The sequence below is a fragment of the Aspergillus affinis genome, assembly GCF_023601865.1.
Source record: "Aspergillus affinis strain CMG 70 chromosome Unknown NODE_22_length_351263_cov_86_343593, whole genome shotgun sequence".
Lineage (NCBI taxonomy): Eukaryota > Fungi > Ascomycota > Eurotiomycetes > Eurotiales > Aspergillaceae > Aspergillus > Aspergillus affinis.
Window position 1 is genome coordinate 328851 of NW_026515803.1, and position 22325 is coordinate 351175.

A 22325-nucleotide genomic window follows, 5' to 3' on the forward strand; every position below is an offset into this window, starting at 1 on the left:
CTGTGCGTTCCATGATGAATCCTTTCCATTCCCTTCCTTTACGTCCTTATAACATAACACCCATGTGAAAGACACGATTTGTATGTATGTTTATGCACGAAGCGAGCGATGCTGTTCAATGTTATGTTAGCTGTCCTGAGATTCCAATCGTGAATAATTATTATATTGAAGACAGATTTGCCGTCCCCGTAGACTTTCTCTATAGGTCTCAGTTTTCCGGCAAGATTAAGATAATGAAAGGAGATATTTGAGAGAATTAAGTAAGGTAGATAATTCCTGGAAAACTTTTGATCTGGTTAATCGAAATGAATATATTTCCCCATTCGATATATAATTTTTCAGAACACGTAGTTTTACGACAATGAGTTGGATTTTAGATATGCCTACAAGATTGATACCGATGCGACGTGCCCTCGGTGGCCGACGTCATCGACCGGCCAAGCAACTCCGGGCCGAACTCCCGTAGAGCGCTGCTCTGCCGCATGCAGACTTCTTCGCTCCAACGTTACAGAAAAAAAGTACAAGGACTGGAGATCGATGATTGATCATGGATATGCAACAATGTGACGAGGATCCATATTCCCCAAATCCTGCAGATAAGCGATGACTTTTGCTATCCTACTGTATTCCTGGGGATCCAGTTTAGAGATGGGCTTGCTTGTGGAGCACTCCTAGTTTTCAATCGACCTACTGGGCTGGGTCAGACCGCTGCTGCGGCCATGGAGAAGGATGAATTGAATGTCAACTCCTCCACAAAGGCAGACATGTCGAACCCCGGCACTTCGACGGCTGTTTCGTCTGATGTTGAGACGATACCGGCGCCGTCGACTCCCGCTGAGCCTATCCCAGAGGGACCATTAAATCGTCAGAAGACCCCAGAACCGGGCCAGACAACCATCGTGGAAGACGAAGTCAATGAAGAGATCACTGAAGGGACGGTCGGGCATTACATGGTGGTGATTGGGGGATTCTGCGGCATGTTCGCGTCTTTTGGATGGCGCGCGGGTAGGTTTTCTTGATTATATCGATGTGTTTGCGCTACTTCGAAGGTCTGATGCGATTTCACGATAGGCTCGGGTTTCTTCCAGGGGTATTATCAGCAGGATCAACTGCGAGACTACAGCCCTTCCACCATTGCCTGGATCAATAGCGTGGGGTTCTTCCTCATGTATTTCGGTGTAGGTGTTATGGAATCCTCGGGATGTGTCGCAAAGAAGGCTTGCTGACGTCGGCTTCACTTCTTATAGGCCTGCATTGTCGGACCAATAACTCAGCGTATTGGACCGCAGCCTCTTCTACTGATCGGGTCGGCGATGCACATCGCCGGCCTGCTGGGGGCCTCCTGGTGCACGAAGTTCTACCAGTTCTTCCTGACGCAAGGCGTGATCAGCTCGCTGGGCGCGAGCGCGTTGTTTTTCATCAGCGTACAAACTATGGGCCGGTGGTTCGAGCGGCAGCAAGCTCTTGCAATTGGCATCGCTGCTAGCGGTGTCAGTGCCGGCGGCATCGTCTTCCCGCTAATGATCCAGCACTTGATTCCGATCATTGGATTCAGCTGGACCATGCGCTGCGCGGTCCTGGTCCTGTTGGTTCTCACCACCATCAGCAATCTGACATTACGTTCGCCACCTGAGGCCCTGAGAGCGCGCCGGCGCATGCGCATGGCCATGCCTCAGGACGGGAGCTGCCGGGCAGGACTCTGGGACCGGCGACTCTGGCTAACCATCGCCGGGACCACGCTCTTCGCGAACGGTTATTTCGTCGTGCTCACATTCCTAACCACCGTGGCGCATCTGCGCGGGTGGAAAAACGACGTGGACTCGCTAGTGGTGCTCAATGGAGCTAGGTAAGGCCACCCCCAGTTATCGTCCCTCTCGACTTGCCAAATAACCGTTGTATACTAATCGACAACAGTTTCTTCGGTCGCATCATTCCCGGAATGATAGCCGGTCGCGTCGGCAGCTTCAACACCATGTGCGTGCTGGGCATGCTATCCACGGTGCTTGTTCTCGGGCTCTGGCTCCCCGACAGCGGGTTCGGCGGAGCAGTCGTTTTTTCCGTCACGTTCGGCTTCACCTCGGCAAGCACAGTGTCCTTGGGGCCAGCCATGTTGTTCCAGATGTCAGACCTACGAAGTATCACGCGCAACCTAGCGGTACTATACCTGGTGCAGTCGTTCGCGGGACTCACGTCGAGTCCCATTGGCGGAGCGCTGCTCGACGTCGGGCACAAGGGCGCGCTGTATCTTCAGCTGTTCTGTGGGCTGATGACGGGAGTTGGGACCCTGATAACATTATTGGCTCGGCACTGGTTAACCAAGGGTGCGTTGTGGGCGAAGATCTAGCTAGGTGTGTATGGATAGTGCAGTTAGTCCTAGCAGAGTGGAGATAGTGAAAAGTAACTGTCATTATAGAAGCAGGAATCAGGCAACCGAGACGGATGCGGAATGCAGTGTACTGAGTAATATCGTTATGATGATATCTCAACCATAGATCAGTCACACGGAAAAGATTTCCTGAATGACACTTTGAACTATGATTCGCGAAAGGGGTAGGTTGCATTCCATGGGTCTTGTTCCTGTTTCTTGCCCACTCACGGGCCGCTCAGTAGGATGCAAGTTGCAACCGGAAGCAACTGATCGGTCGGCAGTCGGCGAAATCCGAGACGATGCCAGTATCAGTTCCTGGTTGGGTTGGCATTCCATGACTGATGATAAACTCATGAAGCAAGAATCAAGAATCAAGATTTCAGATTCACTTTGCGACTAGGAAGCTGCACTTGCCTCTTTAGGACTAGCCGGTCCTGTGACCCACAAATCTCATCGATCGTTGCGACTTCCCTCTTTTTTGCTTCTTCCTCATCCCTCGCGCTGCACGCTGCGTCCTCGCAATGTTGGTGCGACCGACGGTTACTTTACCAGAATTGACACGATGTTGTCAGCGCAAACAGGGAATAATTGGAATAGCTAGCAATCTAGAGATCATTGACCGGTGGTCCACTGGAGAATCAATCCAAGTCTCGGCCCCCCAGCATCACATTGATTTTTAGGAGAAATTCTAAGAAATCGATAAAAAAAAAGTCCTACTACCCTACTGACTGTGCTGCTTTGCGGAATCTCACTTCGACCCCTCTAGTCGGATGCACCGTGATACCTAGTGTCTTCTGAATCGGTTGCGTCGGATCGGGACACTCGATCATGTCAAAGGACTGCGCCAGGCGCGCTAGAGTATAACTTGCTTCGGTGAGGGCAAATTGCTCTGCGAGGCTAGTCAGCATGGTACAGGAAAAGACTCTCAGAATGGAAAACTTACGACCAGGACAATGTCGTGGACCTGCGTTGAAAGGCAGGTAGTGAAACCCGCCCTTCAGTCCCTGCCATCTGTCTGGGCACCACTCGGCTGCATTTTCGCCCCAGATATCGGTGCGTCGGTGCATCACGTAGACACTATACGTGAGAGTTGTGCCCTTGGGAATGGCCACGGGCTGGTCCCCATCCGGGCCGCCACCGACGGGCAGAACGGTGTCGCGCAAGGCCTGGCGCGTGTTGATGGGGATGGGCGGATAGAGGCGCAGCGTTTCCGAGAGAACGGCCTGCAGGTAGGAACAAGACTTGAGAGACTCAAAAGAGAGGCTGTTGGCGGAGTGGGCGAGGACTTCGGCGCGCAGCTTGGACCAGGCAGTGGGATCGCGAGCCAGACATAGCAGGGCGAATGAAATTAGCGTGGCCGTGGTGTCGCGGCCAGCGAAAAGCAGCTGAAGCAGCTGGTCGCGAATGAGCTCGCGGTCCTGCGTCAACTCGGATAGCTGGCGCAGGAAGAGCCCGCGCTGATACTTCTTCTCCTTATCATGGGGCAGGCCAAGAGTACGGTCCACGAAGCCGCTCACATAGGTGCGACAGAGTTGACAGGCACGACGGAATACCGCGTGATTTAGGACCCAGTAGAAGGCGCCGAGGCGCATGCGGCCGCCAACGCCCATGGACGACGTCTCAAACGCCTGTTCGAAGACATTGCGACGGTCCGATACGGTACCGGGTCGAAGCTGGCTATCAACGCTCTCGCCAAAGAGGAACTCGGTAGCCGCATCCATGGTGAATCGGTAGATGAGAGGCATCGCGTCTACCCAGTCCGTCCAAGTGCCAGCTGGCGTCGCGTCTTCGCTGGCGCTGAGGCAGTCCAGCAACCGGTCGACATGGCGGCTGGTGAACTCAAGATCGGACACCTGGTGGCGCGAAAAGACGGGTCGTAGAATCCCGCGCGCGGACGACCACGAATGGCCGTCGGCCGTGAATATTCCCAGCCCTAGAAAAGGTCCGAACTGCTTCAACCGACGAGGGCCTACACCCCAGTCGGCGAAACTGGTAGACAGCACCGCCTTGACATTCGCGGGCTCGGCCACGAGCATCAGTGGCTGGAGAGCCAGAGGCATTGTGGCCCGGATGGTCCACGCCCCGGTGCGGTAAAAGCTGGGCGAGATCAGACCGTCCAAGATATCCCCGCGAAATCGCAGTATCCGAACAATCCGTTCAGCTCCCCAAGGCCAGCGCATTGCCTGGGTGACTGGCGGGGCGCACCCATGCTTTTTTGAAAGATAGGATAGACGTCGGTGTTGGAGCAAAGACAGAAGGCCGTGGTATCCCAGAAAGACCACCACAAGGATACCAAATACCTTCAAGATGGTCATTTTCGCAGGATGAAGAGCAGAAGCGTTGATTGTAGATCGGGTAGGGGCTGCGGACTCGTTATAGAATCGCAGACTTGGAAGAGGCACCAAAAACAAGGACCCCGGGGTACGCTGGTCGGTGACCAATAGTGTCACACTGGCAAGATTTAAAATAGAGAATGCATGATCTCACGATGAAAAAGAAACCTGCTTTCAGATCTTGAGAAATGGACTATGGTGATTGTGGGTCGGCAGGGGACGTTGCAGTCGCATTTAAGTTGGAGATGGCCATGTCGAAATTTCTATGACCTATGACCGAAAAACTTGATTGTAACTCGCATGCTACGCTTCGGCCCGGTAACTTGATCTTATAATGCGCCGTGTTGAAGCTAATCCTCAAGATCAGGAACATGCTCTTGTTAACGACCGACTAGGGAAGCTGCCTATCTATCATGACGTCCGTGGAGCCGATTGCCCTGATCGGCATCGGATGTCGATTCCCTGGCAGCTCCTCGACGCCGGCCAAGTTTTGGGATCTCCTCAGCAAACCAAAACATGTTGGCTCTCCAGTTCCAAAAGACCGATTCGACGGTGATGCTTTCTACAATACTCGGAGCGCGAACCACGGGACGACCAACGCCAGCGAGTCCTATTTTCTTCGCGAAAATGTGGCTGCGTTCGACGCCTCTTTCTTCAATATCTCGGCGCGAGAAGCCGAGTCCATAGATCCCCAACAACGTGTTCTGCTGGAGACGGTCTACGAGACCGTCGAGGCAGCCGGTCTGCGGCTGGAAGATCTCAGGGGATCGCCTACAGGTATCTTCTGCGGTGTTATGTGTGACGACTATCAGACAATCCAGCAGCGCGACGTCTCAGAGCTACCGCATTACACGGCTACAGGAACGGCGCGATCGATCATCTCAAATCGCGTCTCCTACTTTTTTGACTGGCACGGCCCCTCTATGACTATTGATACCGCCTGCTCATCTAGCCTGGTTGCCCTGCATTTGGCGGCCAAGGCATTGCACGACGGTGACTGCCGCGTCGCAGTCGCCTCTGGGACAAATCTGATACTGGCCCCGAACATGTACATTTCCGAGTCCAAGTTGAGTATGTTATCGCCGCGCGGTCGCAGCCGTATGTGGGATGCCGGCGCAGATGGCTACGCGCGTGGCGAGGGTGTCGCAGCTGTGGCCCTCAAGCGTCTCAGCGACGCTATCTCGGACGGCGATGCTATTGAATGCATTATTCCTGCTACAAATATCAACCAGGATGGGCGCAGTATGGGTATCACGATGCCCTCTTCCGCTGCCCAAACCGATCTTATTCGGGCAACCTACCGGAAAGCTGGCCTAGACCCAGCCAGCCCCCGTGATCGATGCCAGTATTTCGAAGCCCACGGGACGGGAACCCCAGCCGGCGATCCCCAAGAAGCGTCTGCGATACATGCGGCTTTCTTTCCCAACCCTATTGAGGATAAGAGCGACCCTGACAATCAGCTGTTTGTGGGTTCAGCTAAGACCGTCGTGGGTCATACCGAAGGCACAGCCGGGCTGGCGGCCTTAATCAAAGGCGTAATGAGCCTGCAGCATGGGGTTGTGGCGCCAAACCTGCACTTCGAGCGATTGAACCCAGCCATTGAGCCCTATACCCGCCACCTGCGTGTCCCGACTGACTGTCAACCCTGGCCGCAGCTGCCCGAGGGCACGCCACGAAGAGTTTCGGTCAACTCCTTCGGATTCGGCGGGACCAACGCCCATGCGATTCTGGAGGCGTATAGCCCTACCTTGTCAGACATAAGTCCGCCAGAATGGGACGGGATTATCCCGTTCGTCTTCACAGCCCCGTCGGATAAGGCTCTGGGTAGCGTTTTGGCTGCATACGTGGACTATTTGGACGGCCAACAAACGACCGCCGACCTGGCCGATTTGGCATGGACGTTGTTCCGCCGACGGACCACCTTCTCTCACCGAGTTGCCTTATGGGCGACATCCGCGCAGGACCTGCAAACCCGGCTGCGCGAAGAAATCGCGCGGCGAGGGTCGAATGAGGCTTCTACGGTGATTTCCAAGCCTCGGACCGAGCGTCCCAAGGTATTAGGCGTGTTTACCGGGCAGGGCGCCCAGTGGGCACAGATGGGTCTAGATTTGATGCAACGGAGCCCCGACGCGGAGATGTGGTTGGCTACCTTGCAAATGGCTTTGGACGATCTCCCCGACGAGTACCGGCCCGCGTACTCGATACTAGACGAATTAAGTGCCGGGGCAGAGAGCTCGCGGCTACACCTGGCAGAGATCTCGCAGCCCCTGTGCACGGCCGTGCAGATCATCCTCGTTAAGTTTCTCCGCTCACTCGGCATAGATCTGAATGCTGTAGTCGGCCACTCCTCGGGCGAAATTGCGGCCGCCTATGCTGCAGGTATAATTTCAGAAATAGAGGCTATTCGCATTGCCCACCTGCGTGGGCACGTCACCTCATTGGCCGGATGTAACGGGCAGCCCGGTAGCATGCTCGCCGTTGGCATGTCGCGCGACGAGGCTGACCAGGTCTGCCAGAGTGATGCGTATGTGGGCCGCATTAAACCTGCAGCGGTCAACTCGTCGTCTAGCATCACGTTGTCGGGAGATGCAGACGCAATCGTGGCCCTTGAGATGCAGTTGAAGGACGAAGGCATTTTTGCGCGCCGCCTGAAAGTCAACATGGCGTACCACTCGCACCATATGATTCCTTGCTCCACACCTTATCTGCGCGCACTTGAGGCTTGCCAGATTCAGCCGCGGGAGCCAAAGGGCACGAAATGGTTCTCGAGCGTGAATGACGGGCGAATTGTGGACGCTACGCATCTAGCAGCACTTTGTGGCAGCTATTGGTGTGACAATATGGTCCAGACCGTCCGATTTGCTGATGCTGTGGCGGAAGCCCTGCAAGATGATTCATACGATATGATCGTCGAGATTGGGCCGCATCCTGCGCTCAAAAGTCCGGTGCTAGGCACGCTTTCTGAGGCCTCATCAACACAGCGTACTGCGCCGGCAACGCCTGTCTACACAAGTTTGTTAAATAGATCGACTTCCGGGACCGAGTGTGTGGCCCGCGCCATTGGAGACATATACACTCACCTAGGCCCGGATGCCGTGGATGTCGAGTCCTATATGCGACATTTCCGTGACCGACCAACTTTCCACCTGGCCAAAGGATTGCCGTGCTATCCCTTCGATCACTCTAATTCCTACTGGGCAGAATCGCGCTATTCTAGAGCCACCTTCCGACAGGCAGGACGTCCCAACCAACTGCTAGGATCTTTCTGTGCAGACACCACCGACACTGCATACCGCTGGCGCAATTTCTTACATACCTCGGAAATTGACTGGTTAAGTGGACACCGTATCCAGTCTCAGACCGTCTTTCCTGCCACTGGGTACGTGGCTATGGCACTAGAAGCGGCCTACGTGATCGCAGGATCACGGCGTCTAAAGCTGTTTGACGTACGCGACTTCGTCATCAATAGTGCCATCTCTCTGAGCGAGGACGATCTCGGTATCGAGACGCTCTTCGAGGTGAACCAGCTAGTAGAAGAGCAAGCAGACCAGCTGTCGGCTGCATTTTCCTGCTACAGCCCTGTAGCGGGTAAATTGCAGCTTTGCGCATCGGCGAAAATGATCTTGTCGTTCGGCGGCGAAGATGATGCTCGCTTGCTACCTGCGCGTCAACCGGAAAATCAAGAGCTAACAGCTGTTGACGTCGAGGCTTTCTACGATCATTTGAACAGCCTGGGATACGGGTACGATGGGCTCTTCCGCGGCATCTCATCTCTCGCCTGGAAGCCGAATATTAGCCACGGGCGTCTGTATAACGCCTGCCAGTTGGATCCCGCAAGCCCACTGGCAATGCACCCGGCTTTGATGGATCTCCTGTTACAAGGCATGTTAGCGGCCGTAGGAAAGCCGGGAAATGAGAAGCTCTACACCTTTCATATCCCCGTCAGTATTGGTCGGATTCTTGTCAACCCGACATTCTGCGGACCGGCTGCCGCCAAGCTGGACCATGAGTTGCCGTTTGAGGCTACTCTGACTACCATTGGCCGCGAAGGTGCTGTAGGAGATGCGGCGCTATTTGACGCGGTAGGCCACGGCCTGATGCACATGGAAAATATTGTGGTGACACCACTGATGCGTGCTACCGCGGCCGATGATCAGCAACGTTTCTTCGGCGAGCATTGGTTCCCACTTCTCCCGGATCTCTCGGAATTCCCGCCGTATCTTACAGGCCATGAAAGCTACCGTTGTACCGTGGCCGAGCAATTAGCTTTTGTTTACTTGCGTGAAGTACAAGCACAGCTGACGCCTGAAGACCGTGCGCAGCTGGACTGGCATGGTCATCGGGTGGTCGCCTGGATCGACCATGTTCTGGCTTCGACGCAACAGGGCAAGCACCCTGTCTGTCGGCCGGGGTGGCTCGATCTGTCTCTTGAAGAGATAACGGCGGAGTCGACACGCCTCGCGAATCCTACGGAGGAAGCCCTCATGAAGGTGGTGGGCCAGAACCTGCTGCGCTTCCTGCGCCATGAAACCACCATTCTGCAGGAGCTGCGGGAGAGTGGGCTGTTATCTGCAATCTATAAGGAGACAGGGGAGCTAGCGCACTTCAACCAAGGTGTAGCTGACGTAGTGGAGCAGCTGGCGATGCGAATGCCTCATATGAAGATTCTAGAGGTCGGCGGTGGCTCCGGCTCCGCGACGAAGGCCGTGCTCAGTCGCTTAAAAAACACATTCTATTCATATACTTTCACAGATATTTCGGCCGGATTCTTCGAACAGACACAAGCTAGCCTGCAGCACCTCTCCGACAGGATTACCTACCAAGTGCTTGATATCGAGCGAGACCTTCAGGCCCAGGGGGAAGAGTTCAAGCCTCAGTCAATGGACCTGGTCATCGCAGCCAACGTTCTCCATGCCACGCGTGACTTGCGACAGACACTCTCCCATGTGAGGTCTCTGCTGAAGCCAGGCGGCTATCTAGTGCTCCTCGAGGGTGCCAACCCCGACGTCTTGCGCCTGTCCTTCACGATGGCCGGTTTTGAGGGCTGGTGGCTGGGTGAACAGGACGGCCGCCCCTTCGGCGCGATGACCACACCCACACGGTGGGATCATCTGCTACAGGAAACGGGATTCTCCGGAATCGACACCATCACTGGTGGCCACGACGACGGAATGACCGGGTTCTCTGTCTTCTTGTCGCAAGCTGTCGATGATCAAATCCGGCTCGTGCGCGACCCGCTGGCAACAGGTCTTCCGATGGTGTCTCCGTCCCAAGACCTGGTCCTTGTTGGTGGAGCTACCCTCGCCACTTCGAGGTTGGTCAGCCGCTTACGCAGCCTCTTGCAGCCATTCTTCCGGGGGATAACATGTGTTGAAACCCTGCAGACCCCGGTGGATGTTTCTCCGGAGCATTCAGTCACCGTGGTCAACATGTCGGACCTCGATTGTCCGTTCTTCCAGCACATCACAGCGCAGAGCATGCAGTCACTACAAAATCTGACTACCGCTGCGCAGAACCTGCTCTGGGTAACAGCCGGCTCAGACGCCGATAAACCACACCAGAGTATGAGCCAGGCGCTGCTGCGATGTCTGCTGTACGAGAACTCGCACGCCCGCTACCGACATCTGAGTATCGAAAACGAGCGTGCAGTGGACGCCCGCTCCATCGCGGAATGCCTATTGGGACTTGTACTACCTGAATTCGATAATGATTATCGCATGCAACGAGCCACGTGGACCATCGAGCCTGAGCTCCGTCTGCAAAAAGACGGCGTGATGACGTTCCCCCGAATTTTGGCGGACGACGCCATGAATCAGCGAATTATGTCACAGAGACGTCGCATTGACCGTGAAGCCGATTTGACTCGGTCAAATGTTGTGGTGACGCGACGAGATGGGGCCTATGAGCCTCTTGCGTCTGCTCTGCCCCCAGCAACACCACGACCAGGTGACTCTGTCATCGCCGTCAAGGCGTCGACCTTAACGGCACGGCGTGTCCCAGGATCCGGGTTCCTATATGTCGTCGTCGGACAAGACCTACAGGCCCAAGAAACGGTGGTCGCTTTCACAAAAGACTTGGCCGCAGTAGTGTCAACCCCGTCATCGTGGGTTATCCCGTGCACAGAATCGTACACCAACACCAGCGACATCTGCAGTTTCCTGGCGACCTTGGCCGACTCGCTCGTGGCGATTGATCTGGCAGAGAATACGCCCCCTTGGACTTCGCTGCTGGTGCACGAGGCGAACGAGCGCATGCGATCTGTAATTCAAACTGAGGTGAGACAGCGACAAGCCGCTGCTTATTTCACTACGACGCGTGCGGAGATCGCACACAGCAACCCGGATGTAAATCTAATTCACCCACTCGCGCCGATCAGAACTCTCGCGCAGGCTCTGCCGCAGAACATATCTCTGTTGGCGCAGTTCGATCAGGACAAGTCGGACCAGCTCTTCGGCCGGCTTGCCACCGTGGCCGGACAAAGGGGCTTTGTTCACCAGGAGAGTCTTGAATCCTTCCAGAAGACTGACGCAGTGATTCCCTCACCGTCGAAAATGGAATCAGTTGCGCTTCGACTTGAGCATGCCATGAGCCTCTGCGCTGGGGAAATTACCGGCAAGACTGACAATTCCATAGAGATGGATGTCGTGCCAGTACACTCAGTCTCAGCGCATCCCGTGAATCTGTCGCGAACACAGATCTTGGACTGGCAAGCTTCCGCCGGAGTACCTGTGAGTGTGCAGCCAGCGAGTAGCGAGGTCACGTTGGCAGCTGAGAAGACGTATCTGTTGGTCGGGATGACCGGAGACCTGGGTATTTCTATCTGCGAGTGGATGGTATCCAAAGGTGCACGCAACGTCGTCTTGACAAGCCGTCAGCCACAGACTAAGCAATCCTGGATCGACTCCATGGCAAAGATTGGGGCGCAGATTGTTACCATGTCAATGTATGTGACACCCACAGCCTTCTTTCCTCTCTCCCGGGGCACTAGGTGATTGCTAATGTGTAAAACAGGGATGTGACTGATCGCGATGCGGTCTCAAAAGTGGCTCAGCGCATACAAGACACGCTGCCCCCCATTGGGGGTATCGTGAACGGCGCAATGATTCTGCAGGATCAGCTCTTTGCTAACATGCCCCTTGAGAGTATGGAGAGAGTCCTCCGACCCAAGGTTACAGGCACTATATTGCTCGACGAGGTTTTTACGGGCGCCGACCTGGATTTCTTCATCTGTTTTGGGTCGCTGACCGGACTCGCTGGTAACAACGGGCAGTCGGCATATGCGGCGGCAAACACTTTCATGACCAGCTTCATCCACGGCCGGCGCAAGCGTGGTCTGGTTGGCAGCACCATTAACCCCGGAGAGATCCGTGGCGTGGGGTACGTGGCGCGCACGTCTAATGAGCTGGTGCAGCTGTTGCGCAACGCTATCGGCGACACCTCCATTAGCGAAGGGGAGCTGAACGAGCTGTTCGCTGAAGCCATTCTGGCCAGCCCTCCAGACTCTGGACGCGAGGCGGCCCCTGTGGCCGGCTTTCCCTCCGTGAACCCGGAGGAGCAGCCAGGCATTATATGGTTAAAGACTCCCAGAGCCTGGCGACAGTTGCTGTATTCTGGAGCGACATCGGCGGAAGCCAAGGATGGCGACACAGTCTCGCTGAAACAGCAACTCGCGTCCGCAGGCTCCGAGGAGAAGGCCTATCATGTCATCGAGGATGCCCTTTTGACCAAGGTCGGCATCAAGTTGCAGCTTCCTGATGATGCGGAGGTCACGGTCGATCATTCGCTCATGGAGCTGGGCGTGGATTCGCTGGTTGCTGTGGACTTGCGCACCTGGTTCGTCAAGGAACTTGGGGTAGATATCCCCGTCATCAAACTGCTGAATAGTGCATGTATTGGTGAGCTGATTGACTATGCATTGACGAAACTCCCGAAAGAGCTGCTTCAAGCAAGTAGCGACTCGACGGACGAACCGAAAGCCTCCCAATCAACCGGCTCGAATCGTCAGCTGGCAGCACCCACAAAGGCAGAGGGCCCGCAAAATTCGCAGAATACCGAGCAACCGGATTTCGAGCGAAGAGACAGTGGAATCTCCATAGAAACGGAGACAGAATCTTCTGCTTCGCCTGAAATTTTTACTCCCATGAGAGAAGATGCCCCCTCGGCCGGCGGGTCGTCGACGCCCCCAACGGGAGGTCAGCTGTCGCCAGCCCTAAAATTCTCGCGCATCGAGAAACTGTCCTACGCGCAGTCCCGATTCTGGGTCCTGCAGCAGCTGCGGTCCGATAAGACGTACAGCAACATCACCTTCAAGTTGGGATTCAGTGGTTCGATTGATGTGGCCCGGCTTCGCGCAACTGTGGAACAAATTGGAGAGAGGCATGAGATCCTTCGCACCTGCTATCTTCATGGCAACGAGGGCCCCTATCAGGCCATTCTCGCTTCGTCGCCCTTACGCCTGAATGTTGTCCATGTTGATAGCGAGGCAGAAGTTCGCGACATGTATCTCGGCCTGCGGCAGCACGTCTTCGATCTCGAGAGCGGTGACAACATCCGGATGAGCTTGGCCATCACGCCCAAGAACCAGCAATTCCTGCTGATCGCTTTCCACCACATATGCCTTGACGGTCTCAGCTTCCAACTTCTTATTGGGGAACTGGAACGTGCTTACATGCAACAGACCCTGCCTCCTATGTCGCGGCAATATGCGGACTATGCGGCGGCGCAGCGAGCAAGTTACGAGGCCGGTCAAGTGTCCAAGGACATAGCATACTGGCGCCAGGAATTTACAACATTTCCTAATCCCATTCCGCTGTTTCCCATGACTCGCGTGCCCGCGCGTACAGTGCTCACGGATCATCCAAGAGAGGACGTACGAATCGAGTTACCATCCTCGATTATGGGAGCTGTCCAGAGTCTCAGCAAGCGCATGCGCATCACACCATTTGGCATCTTCCTGGCTGTCCTTCGCATTTTTCTCGCCCGCCTAACACAGTCCACCGACTTTTGTATAGGCATCTCCGACGTGCATCGCATCGAGGAGGAGGATGAGCGACTTATTGGTCTAGTCCAGAATCTGCTGCCCTTACGATTCATCGGCAGCCTGGAGGAGCGGAGCTTCCGTGAGGTGCTCTTGCATACACAAACCAAAGCGCGGGGCGCGCTGGCGCATTCACGTGTGCAGTTCGACCGACTTCTGGATGAGCTGGCTGCGCCACGTTCAGGCTCCCACAGTCCTCTGTTCCAGGTGATGCTGGACTGGCAGCCTTCCAGTGCCGAGAAACGTCGGTTCGCAGGCTTGAATATTGACGTGCAAGAATGGACCATCAATAAGACGGCTTTTGATATGGTGCTCTCCGTCATGGATTCTGGTCACGGGACATCCGTCCTCAACTTCCATCTGCAGCAGGCTCTTTTTACTCGCGATGCGGCCCACCTTGTTGCTCATAGTTTTATATCCCTGTTAGAAGAACTTGTGTCCTCTGATCCCGTCCAAACCGTCACAGGACCTTCGCTCTATCCGCGCACAGACGTAGAGGGCGCGCTTGTCCTCGGACGAGGACCCGAAATGCCGGGACAGTGGCAGCCTACACTCTCCCGGCATATTGCAGAGATCGCGCGTGCCAGTTCGGATCAAATGGCCGTCATCAACCCCGTTAGTGGCCACGGACTCACATATGCTGCACTGATGCACCGCTCGAACGTTGTGGCAAGCCATCTGGCCGAGCTCGGCGTTGGACCGGCATCCACTGTGTGCCTGTTCCAGCAGCCAACGGAGAGTTGGATCGTCTGCATGCTCGCAATCTGGCGTCATGGAGCTGTCTATGTCCCACTAGACGTGAATAGCCCGCGAGAACGTTTGGAAATTGCCATAGAAGACTGTCAGCCGCAAGTTATCGTCTGCGATGACGACACCGAGCCTGTTCTTCAGAAAATGTCTGTGACTGACCACTCGTCCATTCTAAACACCACCGCACTAAACATGGACGCGAGCCCTACTGCCAGAGAGATAGCAGATGCCTCATCTGCGCATGCCTGTGCGGTGATTCTCTACAGCAGTGGGACCACTGGTCGGCCGAAGGGCTTTCAACTCAGTCACGCCAACCTGCGGAATCAGCTCGAGGGCTTCACGCACCAATGCGGACTCCAGGCTCCCGTGGTGCTACAACAAGGCGCCACAACGTTCGACATCTCGCTCGAGCAGGCGCTTACCGGCCTCACAACCGGCGGTCGAGTTGTGATTGCGCCCCGATCCGTCCGCGGCGATCCTACGGCCCTAGCTCGCATTATTTTAAACCAGCGCATCACCTGCACCATGGCCACCCCATCGGAATATCTTTTGTGGATGCAGCACGCTTCAGAAATTCTGAAGGCCGCCTCTGATACCTGGACAATGGCTTTCAGTGGCGGCGAGGCCTTCCCGGGGAGTCTTCCGGCTGCGTTTGCGGACCTACAGCTGGACCATCTCTGTCTCATCAACTTCTACGGGCCGGGCGAGACAACAATCGCATCCCACCAGATTCAAGTGGACTATCGACGACAGGATGGCAGCTCCTTCGAAGGGACCGTCATCCCGGTCGGTCATGCACTGCCAAATTACACAACTTATATCGTGGATACGAAGGGAAACCCTGTCCCCACGGGAATATCAGGGGAGATTGTGATTGGTGGTGCTGGCCCATGTCTTGGGTATTTGCACCTCGACACGCTCACTCAAACGCAATTTGTGCACGACCGATATGCCACCCCCGCGAACACCGCGCAGGGCTGGACGCGAGCGTATCGCACCTCCGAAAAGGGTCACCTATTGCAGAACGGCGCGTTGGTCCTGGAAGGCCGACTTGATGGCGACTCACAGGTCAAGCTGCGCGGAATGCGCATGGACCTTGGCGACATAGAGAATGCGATTCTCTGCACAGCACGCGGGGCCCTAAACCGAGTGGTCGCGACTCTGCGTGACGCCGTCGACGGGTCCTCTTTCCTCGTGGCACACGCTGAGTTTGCCCCGGAGTCCACAATATACGACAAGGAAATCTTCCTCCGCCAGATTCGGACGACATTGCCTCTTCCTCAGAACATGCGGCCGTCGTTAATTGTCCCAGTCGAGACTATGCCGACTACAGCGCATGGTAAACTTGATCGAAGAGTAATCATGGAACTATCACTGCCAGAGCGCAAGCGGTCAAGCCTGACGGTCGATCCATCGGTGTTGGCGACGACCAATGACTGGGTAGGAAAGATTGGTGCGCTGTGGGGAGAGACGTTGGAAGGAACGTTGAGTGATTTGTCCGATCTGGATGAGGACACAGATTTCTTTCTAGCAGGAGGGAATTCCATTTTGCTGGTTCGACTACAGGTGCTTCTTGCCCGGAGATTCGATGCGAAGATCCCCTTGATCGACCTGGTTGAAGGAAGCACGCTGGGCGAAATGGCCGAAGCAGCTCGTTCTGCTGCCGCCGGAGCTTCAGGTGCTGAAATTCCGACCGAGACCGAGGCTCTGGAAGTGTCTTGAAAGTAATATTTTTTTAGAATTCGTATTCGAGGGGAGGATTGGGAGTTTGTTTACTATGGCGTTGGGGTGTAAATTGCCTTTCATGTATTTGATTGTAGTGCTAGTTATCAGATCACTAATACATCCACCTGATCCTAAGTTGGGTTCCAGAATCAACCGTTTTCAGTCTCGAATCACCTATTCCTATAAAGCATGAGGTCATTAGTTCAGTGAGAGAAGGACCGATGCAACCTGAATGATCCTACGGGTTGGTTAAAATGTAACGCGCTCCAACTATGTAAGGGCGACGGACACCCGTTCTCTTCGCCCGGCGTCCAGCCTACCTCTACTGCTTTAATCAACCTGTGACAGCAACCATGAATATCTCTAATAAACCAGACGCCACCACGCTTCCAGATGAACCAATGTTCCGGCGGATGGTTGACAATGCCATCGCGCGGCCGTCTCACGTCGTCATCTCCGACAAAAGCATAGGCGTCGAGGCCGACAGCATGAGAATCTTCGCCGATCTCCTGCACATGAAGAATGCCATTCGGAAACACGAAACCTCACCTGACGCGTTCATCAGCGTACTGATGCCCATAAACTACGAGTTTGTCATTACAATCCTGGCCGTGCTCGCTTCGGGCCAGGCATTTGCTTCAATTCGTGAGTCTCCCCAAACCATCTTGACAAGTGGGCTGATACGCTGATCGACGTAATATTTGTAGGATTCGGTTGCCCAGCAGAGTATGCGCTCAGTCTGATGAGGCTTTCCGGATCGACCTGTTTGGTCTACGGCGCTCTCGAAAAGAACTTTGCCATTGAGATGCAGCATCTGGCCTCTGCCCAGGGATCTCCTATCCAGATTATTCCCTTCGAAAGCTCTACTGAACCACTGCCTCTCCAGCTGGAGGATCTTAATCTTCGAATGGATACAGAGATCCCCACCGACCCGGACCGTCCAGGAATGCTAGTCTACAGCAGCGGAACGACAGGCGAGAAGCCCAAGGGAATCTTGCACAACCGACGCTTCCTTGACCGACCCGGACAACTCCCTCCTCAGGAGATCTTCCTCATGATATCCGATCCCGTGCAAGCCATCAGCTCCTTCAATATCCTCACCATACCTCTATCAACGGGCTGTCAACTGCACTTCATCTCCCGCGCTGACGGAGTCGCCGAGATCTGGGAGCAGTTCTGCAACAACCGCATCTGCTCTTTCACGACCATCCCAGACACCTGGAACGAAATGGCCTGGTACTACCGCAATCGCATCCAGCAGCTCCCGCAGGAGGCACGAGATGGCTATCTAGAGGGTGCACGGCGAATTATGTTTCCTTGTACACAGGGAAATATCACACCGGCGTCGGTTCTGCGCTTTTGGAAAGAGGACCTGCAGTGTCCGATCTATAACGTGTTTGGGGCCACTGAGCTGGGAGGATTGGCTCTGTGTACGGGCCCTGATACGGTTTCGGATGACTATGTATTTTTTTTATGGCAACTTGATTTTGTCCTCTTAGCTGACACTCATCTTCGCATAGAAATGCATCGGAAAACCAAAGCCAGGCATCACAGCCAAACTCTCCGACGGCGATCATGGTGAGCTTCTGGTCAAATCGCCCAATGTGATGTCTGGGTAGGTATTGCTTTTAATCGTCTGCCTATATCCATCCTATTCTACTCAAATCATCCAGCCGTCCAGCATCACTAACACAGACTCTCCGGACCTAACAGCTACATGAATGATCCCAAACGCACCAAGTCCGTCTTCGACGAGGAAGGCTTCTACCGCACCGGTGATTTCGCCCACCTCTCCCCTGAAGGCGAATACATCTACGAAGAACGAATCAATAAACGTACGCATCCCAGCAGCCACCCTTCCTACTCCCAAATAATCCACTAAATCTCATATAATAAAACACTAACCCATCACGAACAGCGACCAAAGACCCCGTTCACGTCATGGAAACCACCTTCTCCGCCTTCCCCTTCCTCCACAATACCCTCGTCGCCCAAATCCCCTTCGACAACGTCTACGGCTCTTCCATGGTCAGTTCCGTCGTCTGCATCCGCCCGCCGCCGTCATCCTCGTCTTCGAAGACGAAAGTATCCATAGCCGAGTACATGGCCGACTGCATGTATCGATTGCGAGCGGCGCTGTCTCTCGCGTTCCTGCAGCTGGATATGTTTCCGATGGCCGTTTGCGTGCTTGGTCCTGGGGAGGAGATGAAGTTGGAGAAGGAGCAGTTGAGGTATGTGTTTCCGTATCATGTTGATCCGAGCTTTCGCGCGGATCTTGAGTTGGGGGTGCATCGGGCTTGGATGAATTGATTGAAATCTTTTTGTCTGTGTATCTATGAATCTTCACTCTTTTATTCCTTTCTTTCTCTCTATCCCTCTCCCTTTTCGTTTTCTTTTTTATTTTATTTTATTTATTTTTTCAAGCATGGGCAGAGGAATGAAAGAGATGAGGTTTTATTGCAATTTAGGGAGAAAGGTATTTCTTCATATAGTCAAGAGAAGAGGAATATAAGTGAAAATGGATGTTTGGATTAGTGGCTGAATAAAATGCCAGCTATATACATTTCAGATAAGGTATTGAGGTCTTTAGTTTTTAATTCCGAAGTCATGTCTAATATAATTTGTTCGTCACTTAATATGAAACCAGCAGACCAGACAAAGCGCGCGCTAGGTGTGCGACACCAAATCAGTCGACCACTATCGGCGTCGGGGCATCATCACTCTTAGGCTGGGGAACGCTGGACTTCTTGAAGATGAACCCGACTCGATTATCCTCATCTTGCAGAACGGAAAGGAGGACCTCATCATTCAGGACCTGCTGAGCGCTGTCTGTTTCACCAGTGGGTTTGGAGAGCAGGTCTGGATCGATGTGCGCATAGTGAGATAGCGATTGCTGCATGTTGAGTCTTTGTTTGTTACCTCCTGCGCCGGGCTTGCTATCGGATGGTTCGTCGTCCGTCTTGTGCGAAGATCGTCGAGAGCGATTTCGACTGTGGTAGCGATGGGTTTTGATGTCCCGCTCTTGCTTCTCGATGTCTAGTTCGGAAGCCTTGATGAGGGTGGGTAAGTCGGGAAATTCCTCGTCCTCGTCGTCGTTCTCGCTCCCGTCTTCTGAGTCACCGGAATCGGAGATTTCGTCTTTGGTGATGCTATTCTCTGAAGAGACTAGCTGTCCTCGCCCTCCGCAGTCGCAACTCAGCAGTTCGTGGGTTTGGCACTTGCTTTCTTGGTCGAGACGGAAAAGATCCTTGAGCTCATGGCGCGAGAACTGAGCCACACTGTCTTTATTCTCCATGACGCTATCAGCCAATCCCAGTTTTGTCACTTGGCGTTGCCAGATTTTCTCTTCCAAACTGCCTTTCAGCAGAATTCGGTAGATACGGCAAGGTCGTTTCTGACCATCGCGGTGAATTCGGGCCATCGCTTGAAGGTCGGTGGCTGGGTTCCAATCAACGTCGAATAGAACCAAGCGACTGGCACCTATCAGGTTCAGGCCTGTCCCTCCTGCCTTCGCGGACAATAGGAAAGCAAAACAAAGATCTGAGGGTAGGCGATTGAAGTCTTCCACTAAGGACTGACGCTTTTGTGCTGGTGTGGAACCGTCAAGCCGGAGGAATGGAAGGGAGAGAGATGTTAGAAGGGTAGCTAGTAAGTTCAGTGTTGAGGTGTAATTTGAAACAAGAACTATCTTCTCTGATGTTTTTGTGTGTAGATTGTATAGTAGTTGATCTAAGACCCTGATCTTAGCACTCGAAGAGGGCGAAAAGTGGCGTAGCAGGTTAGGTGGAAGAGAGGACAACAAAGACGCAATTGTCTCGCTAGGCTTCTCATCTTGATTTCTAGGAGAAAGTAGCGAAGGACTATTGCATAACTTCTTGAGAATTGTAATAAGTTGTAAAGCGTTCTCAGAGTTGCCTATGGCGCTTTGAAAGACCGGGGATGCAAGCACGTTTTGGTAGATGTTGGCCTGAGTAGGCGTTGGGTTGCAGAAAAGCACGTACTCCGATTTTGGAGGAAGGTATTTAGCCAGGATGTCTGCTGTCCGGCGTAGCATGAACTTGGAGGTTAACTCCCGTAGTTCATCACTTCTGGCCTCTCCTTTTTCTATATCCTTTTCCGTCGCTTCAGGCTGTCTGCTTTTCACAATCGGGACTTCAAATTCTCGGATGAAGGTCTTGAAGGTTCCAAGAACCCCGGGGTTAACGAGGTCAACGGCAGCAAAGAATTCCTTCAGGTCGTTCTGGATTGGGGTTCCAGATAGAATGACTCTCTTCGCCGCATTCAGTGATTGGATTGCCTGGCCGCTTTTGTTCTGCAGCGTCTTCAGTCTGTGACCCTCGTCTGCGATAACGATGTCGACTCCGGCGCCACTTGCTAGACCCTCCTGAACGGTTCGCAATTTTTCATATCCCACGATCATGATGCTGTAAGCTTTGCCCCTGGTGAAGTCGGTTATTCGTTTCTTCTTGTCATCATAAACGAAAACACCTATTCTTTCATTTCCGAGCCATTTGCGAAATTCCCTTCGCCAATTGTTGATAAGCGTGACGGGGCATACAATAAGAGCTTTTTTGATTACCGGCTGGCTTTGGTAAATTGGATTCTGTTTCAGGAGAGTCCACAGAAGCGTTATTGTTTGCAAGGTTTTGCCCAGACCCATGTCGTCCGCCAGTATAGCACCTTCGCCATTGAATGATCGCATACCCATGACACACTCGTATAGGAACTTGACACCTTCGCGTTGATGCGGTCGTAGATGTTTAGCGAGTATAGGGTCAACGACCACGTCCACGATCTGCTTTCCTGAGGGCGCGGATGTTGGTCGCGGCATCACCAATGCTTTTGGTTGTGTGGGATCGTGCCGGGGTGTAGGTTGTTCTTTTGGCGTTTGAGGTACAGCGGTAGTGTCCAGAAGTGGGGGTTTGTACGCACCCATCTTCGACTTCGGCCTTGATGAAGCAGGGTTGGGGATAGTTGGGACACGACTCTTCTCGTTCGGGGGTTGTTTTCCGGGCACGGAGGGTTTGGAAGCATTCTCGCGTTTTCCTAAAACAGTAACAGAGGTCTTGCGCGGGGGCGATATAGCAACGGGAGTCTGTTTATTTCCCAAAAGCTTTTTACCGGACAAGTATTCCTGTCTGGCGATCTCCGAGTCGATCTCGACTTCTTTGCCAGAGACTGAGAGCATTACTCCCGGCTCTAAGCGAGAATCGTGCATCACCCGTCCCATTTCCTTTCCCGAGACATCCTGTAAGTATGCATATCCATCTCGCGTGGACAGAATGCCATCACCGTCCCAGGTTTTGTTCTTTTTCGTGGTCGGTTTCCGCCTATGTGAGATGAGCTGTTAGAAATGGAAGCGACAGCGGGGATGGATCTCCACCGTACCATAAGACATTGAAGTATCTTTCTCCTTTCGAATCGTCACTCGAGGACTCGCCTGATACTGTAGTTGTATTCTTCACTTGCAGCAAAGGCCTTCTATTCTCTGTTGAAGGCTCCTGGTGGACGCGTTGTCTTTTCGCTGGCGGACCGTTGCTCTCGGGGAGGTCCTTGGACGGAGTCGATTCAGAGGCGGTATGCTGGGAAGGCTTCCTAATCAAAGGAGGTTTGAATGGCTTGAACACCATCGCGGGGGGATGGATCTGGATGCCGGGATAGACAGGAGAGACTGTCAGAAGCCCGACGGGACGCGACGGCATCTACGCGCGGTCACGTGAGTAGACATCGCCACGATGGGAACATCTGCTTGACCGGTCACAAACTGAGGATTAATGTCTGATCTGGTTTCTTTCCTTTTGCCCTCAATCTAAACAAGGGTCCTTTTTACTGTCAATCCAAAATATTGGGCTCTCCGTCTGATGTCCTCACGTTTACATTTGCAATAGTCGGTGCTGGCTGTTTTACCCGATCGGGCAAATAAATTCCTCAGGCAGCAACTTTCTAGCCTGATGCCGATCTCCTCTCAAATGCCTCGGAGAAGATCCCGATTTCCCGCCGTACATGTTTTAGTAAAGAATAGTATTTGTCGCTTCTTCTCAATTGTTTTTTTTTTTTTTTTTTTTTTTTTTTTTTTTTTTGAATTTTTTTTTTTTTTTAAAAAAAATAGTAA

The 22325-nt window shown here is 53.6% G+C and overlaps 5 protein-coding genes across 5 annotated transcripts; 3 read left to right on the forward strand and 2 right to left on the reverse strand.

Annotated features, from left to right (window-relative positions):
- Nucleotides 1-719: 719 nt before the first annotated feature.
- On the forward strand, nt 720-2344 carry KD926_004806 (MFS general substrate transporter; the record flags this gene model as incomplete). The annotated part of the gene is made up of 4 exons (XM_053098203.1): nt 720-1005; nt 1072-1178; nt 1248-1846; nt 1915-2344. The coding sequence occupies 4 exons, from the start codon at nt 720-722 to the stop codon at nt 2342-2344; spliced, it is 1422 nt and encodes a 473-aa protein (XP_052957996.1).
- Nucleotides 2345-2739: 395 nt separating this feature from the next.
- Nucleotides 2740-4683, reverse strand: KD926_004807 (cytochrome P450; the record flags this gene model as incomplete). Its single annotated transcript, XM_053098205.1, has 3 exons — nt 2740-2911; nt 3098-3257; nt 3312-4683. The coding sequence occupies 3 exons, from the start codon at nt 4681-4683 to the stop codon at nt 2740-2742; spliced, it is 1704 nt and encodes a 567-aa protein (XP_052957997.1).
- Nucleotides 4684-5114: 431 nt separating this feature from the next.
- Nucleotides 5115-16210, forward strand: KD926_004808 (uncharacterized protein; the record flags this gene model as incomplete). The annotated part of the gene is made up of 2 exons (XM_053098206.1): nt 5115-11644; nt 11713-16210. The coding sequence occupies 2 exons, from the start codon at nt 5115-5117 to the stop codon at nt 16208-16210; spliced, it is 11028 nt and encodes a 3675-aa protein (XP_052957998.1).
- Nucleotides 16211-16566: 356 nt separating this feature from the next.
- On the forward strand, nt 16567-18523 carry KD926_004809 (acetyl-CoA synthetase-like protein; the record flags this gene model as incomplete). The annotated part of the gene is made up of 5 exons (XM_053098207.1): nt 16567-16858; nt 16921-17675; nt 17734-17828; nt 17927-18048; nt 18132-18523. 5 exons carry the CDS (start codon nt 16567-16569, stop codon nt 18521-18523), a joined length of 1656 nt encoding a protein of 551 aa, XP_052957999.1.
- Nucleotides 18524-18899: 376 nt separating this feature from the next.
- KD926_004810 (DEAD/DEAH box helicase) lies at nt 18900-21915 on the reverse strand (the record flags this gene model as incomplete). Its single annotated transcript, XM_053098208.1, has 2 exons — nt 18900-21543; nt 21602-21915. 2 exons carry the CDS (start codon nt 21913-21915, stop codon nt 18900-18902), a joined length of 2958 nt encoding a protein of 985 aa, XP_052958000.1.
- Nucleotides 21916-22325: the final 410 nt, after the last annotated feature.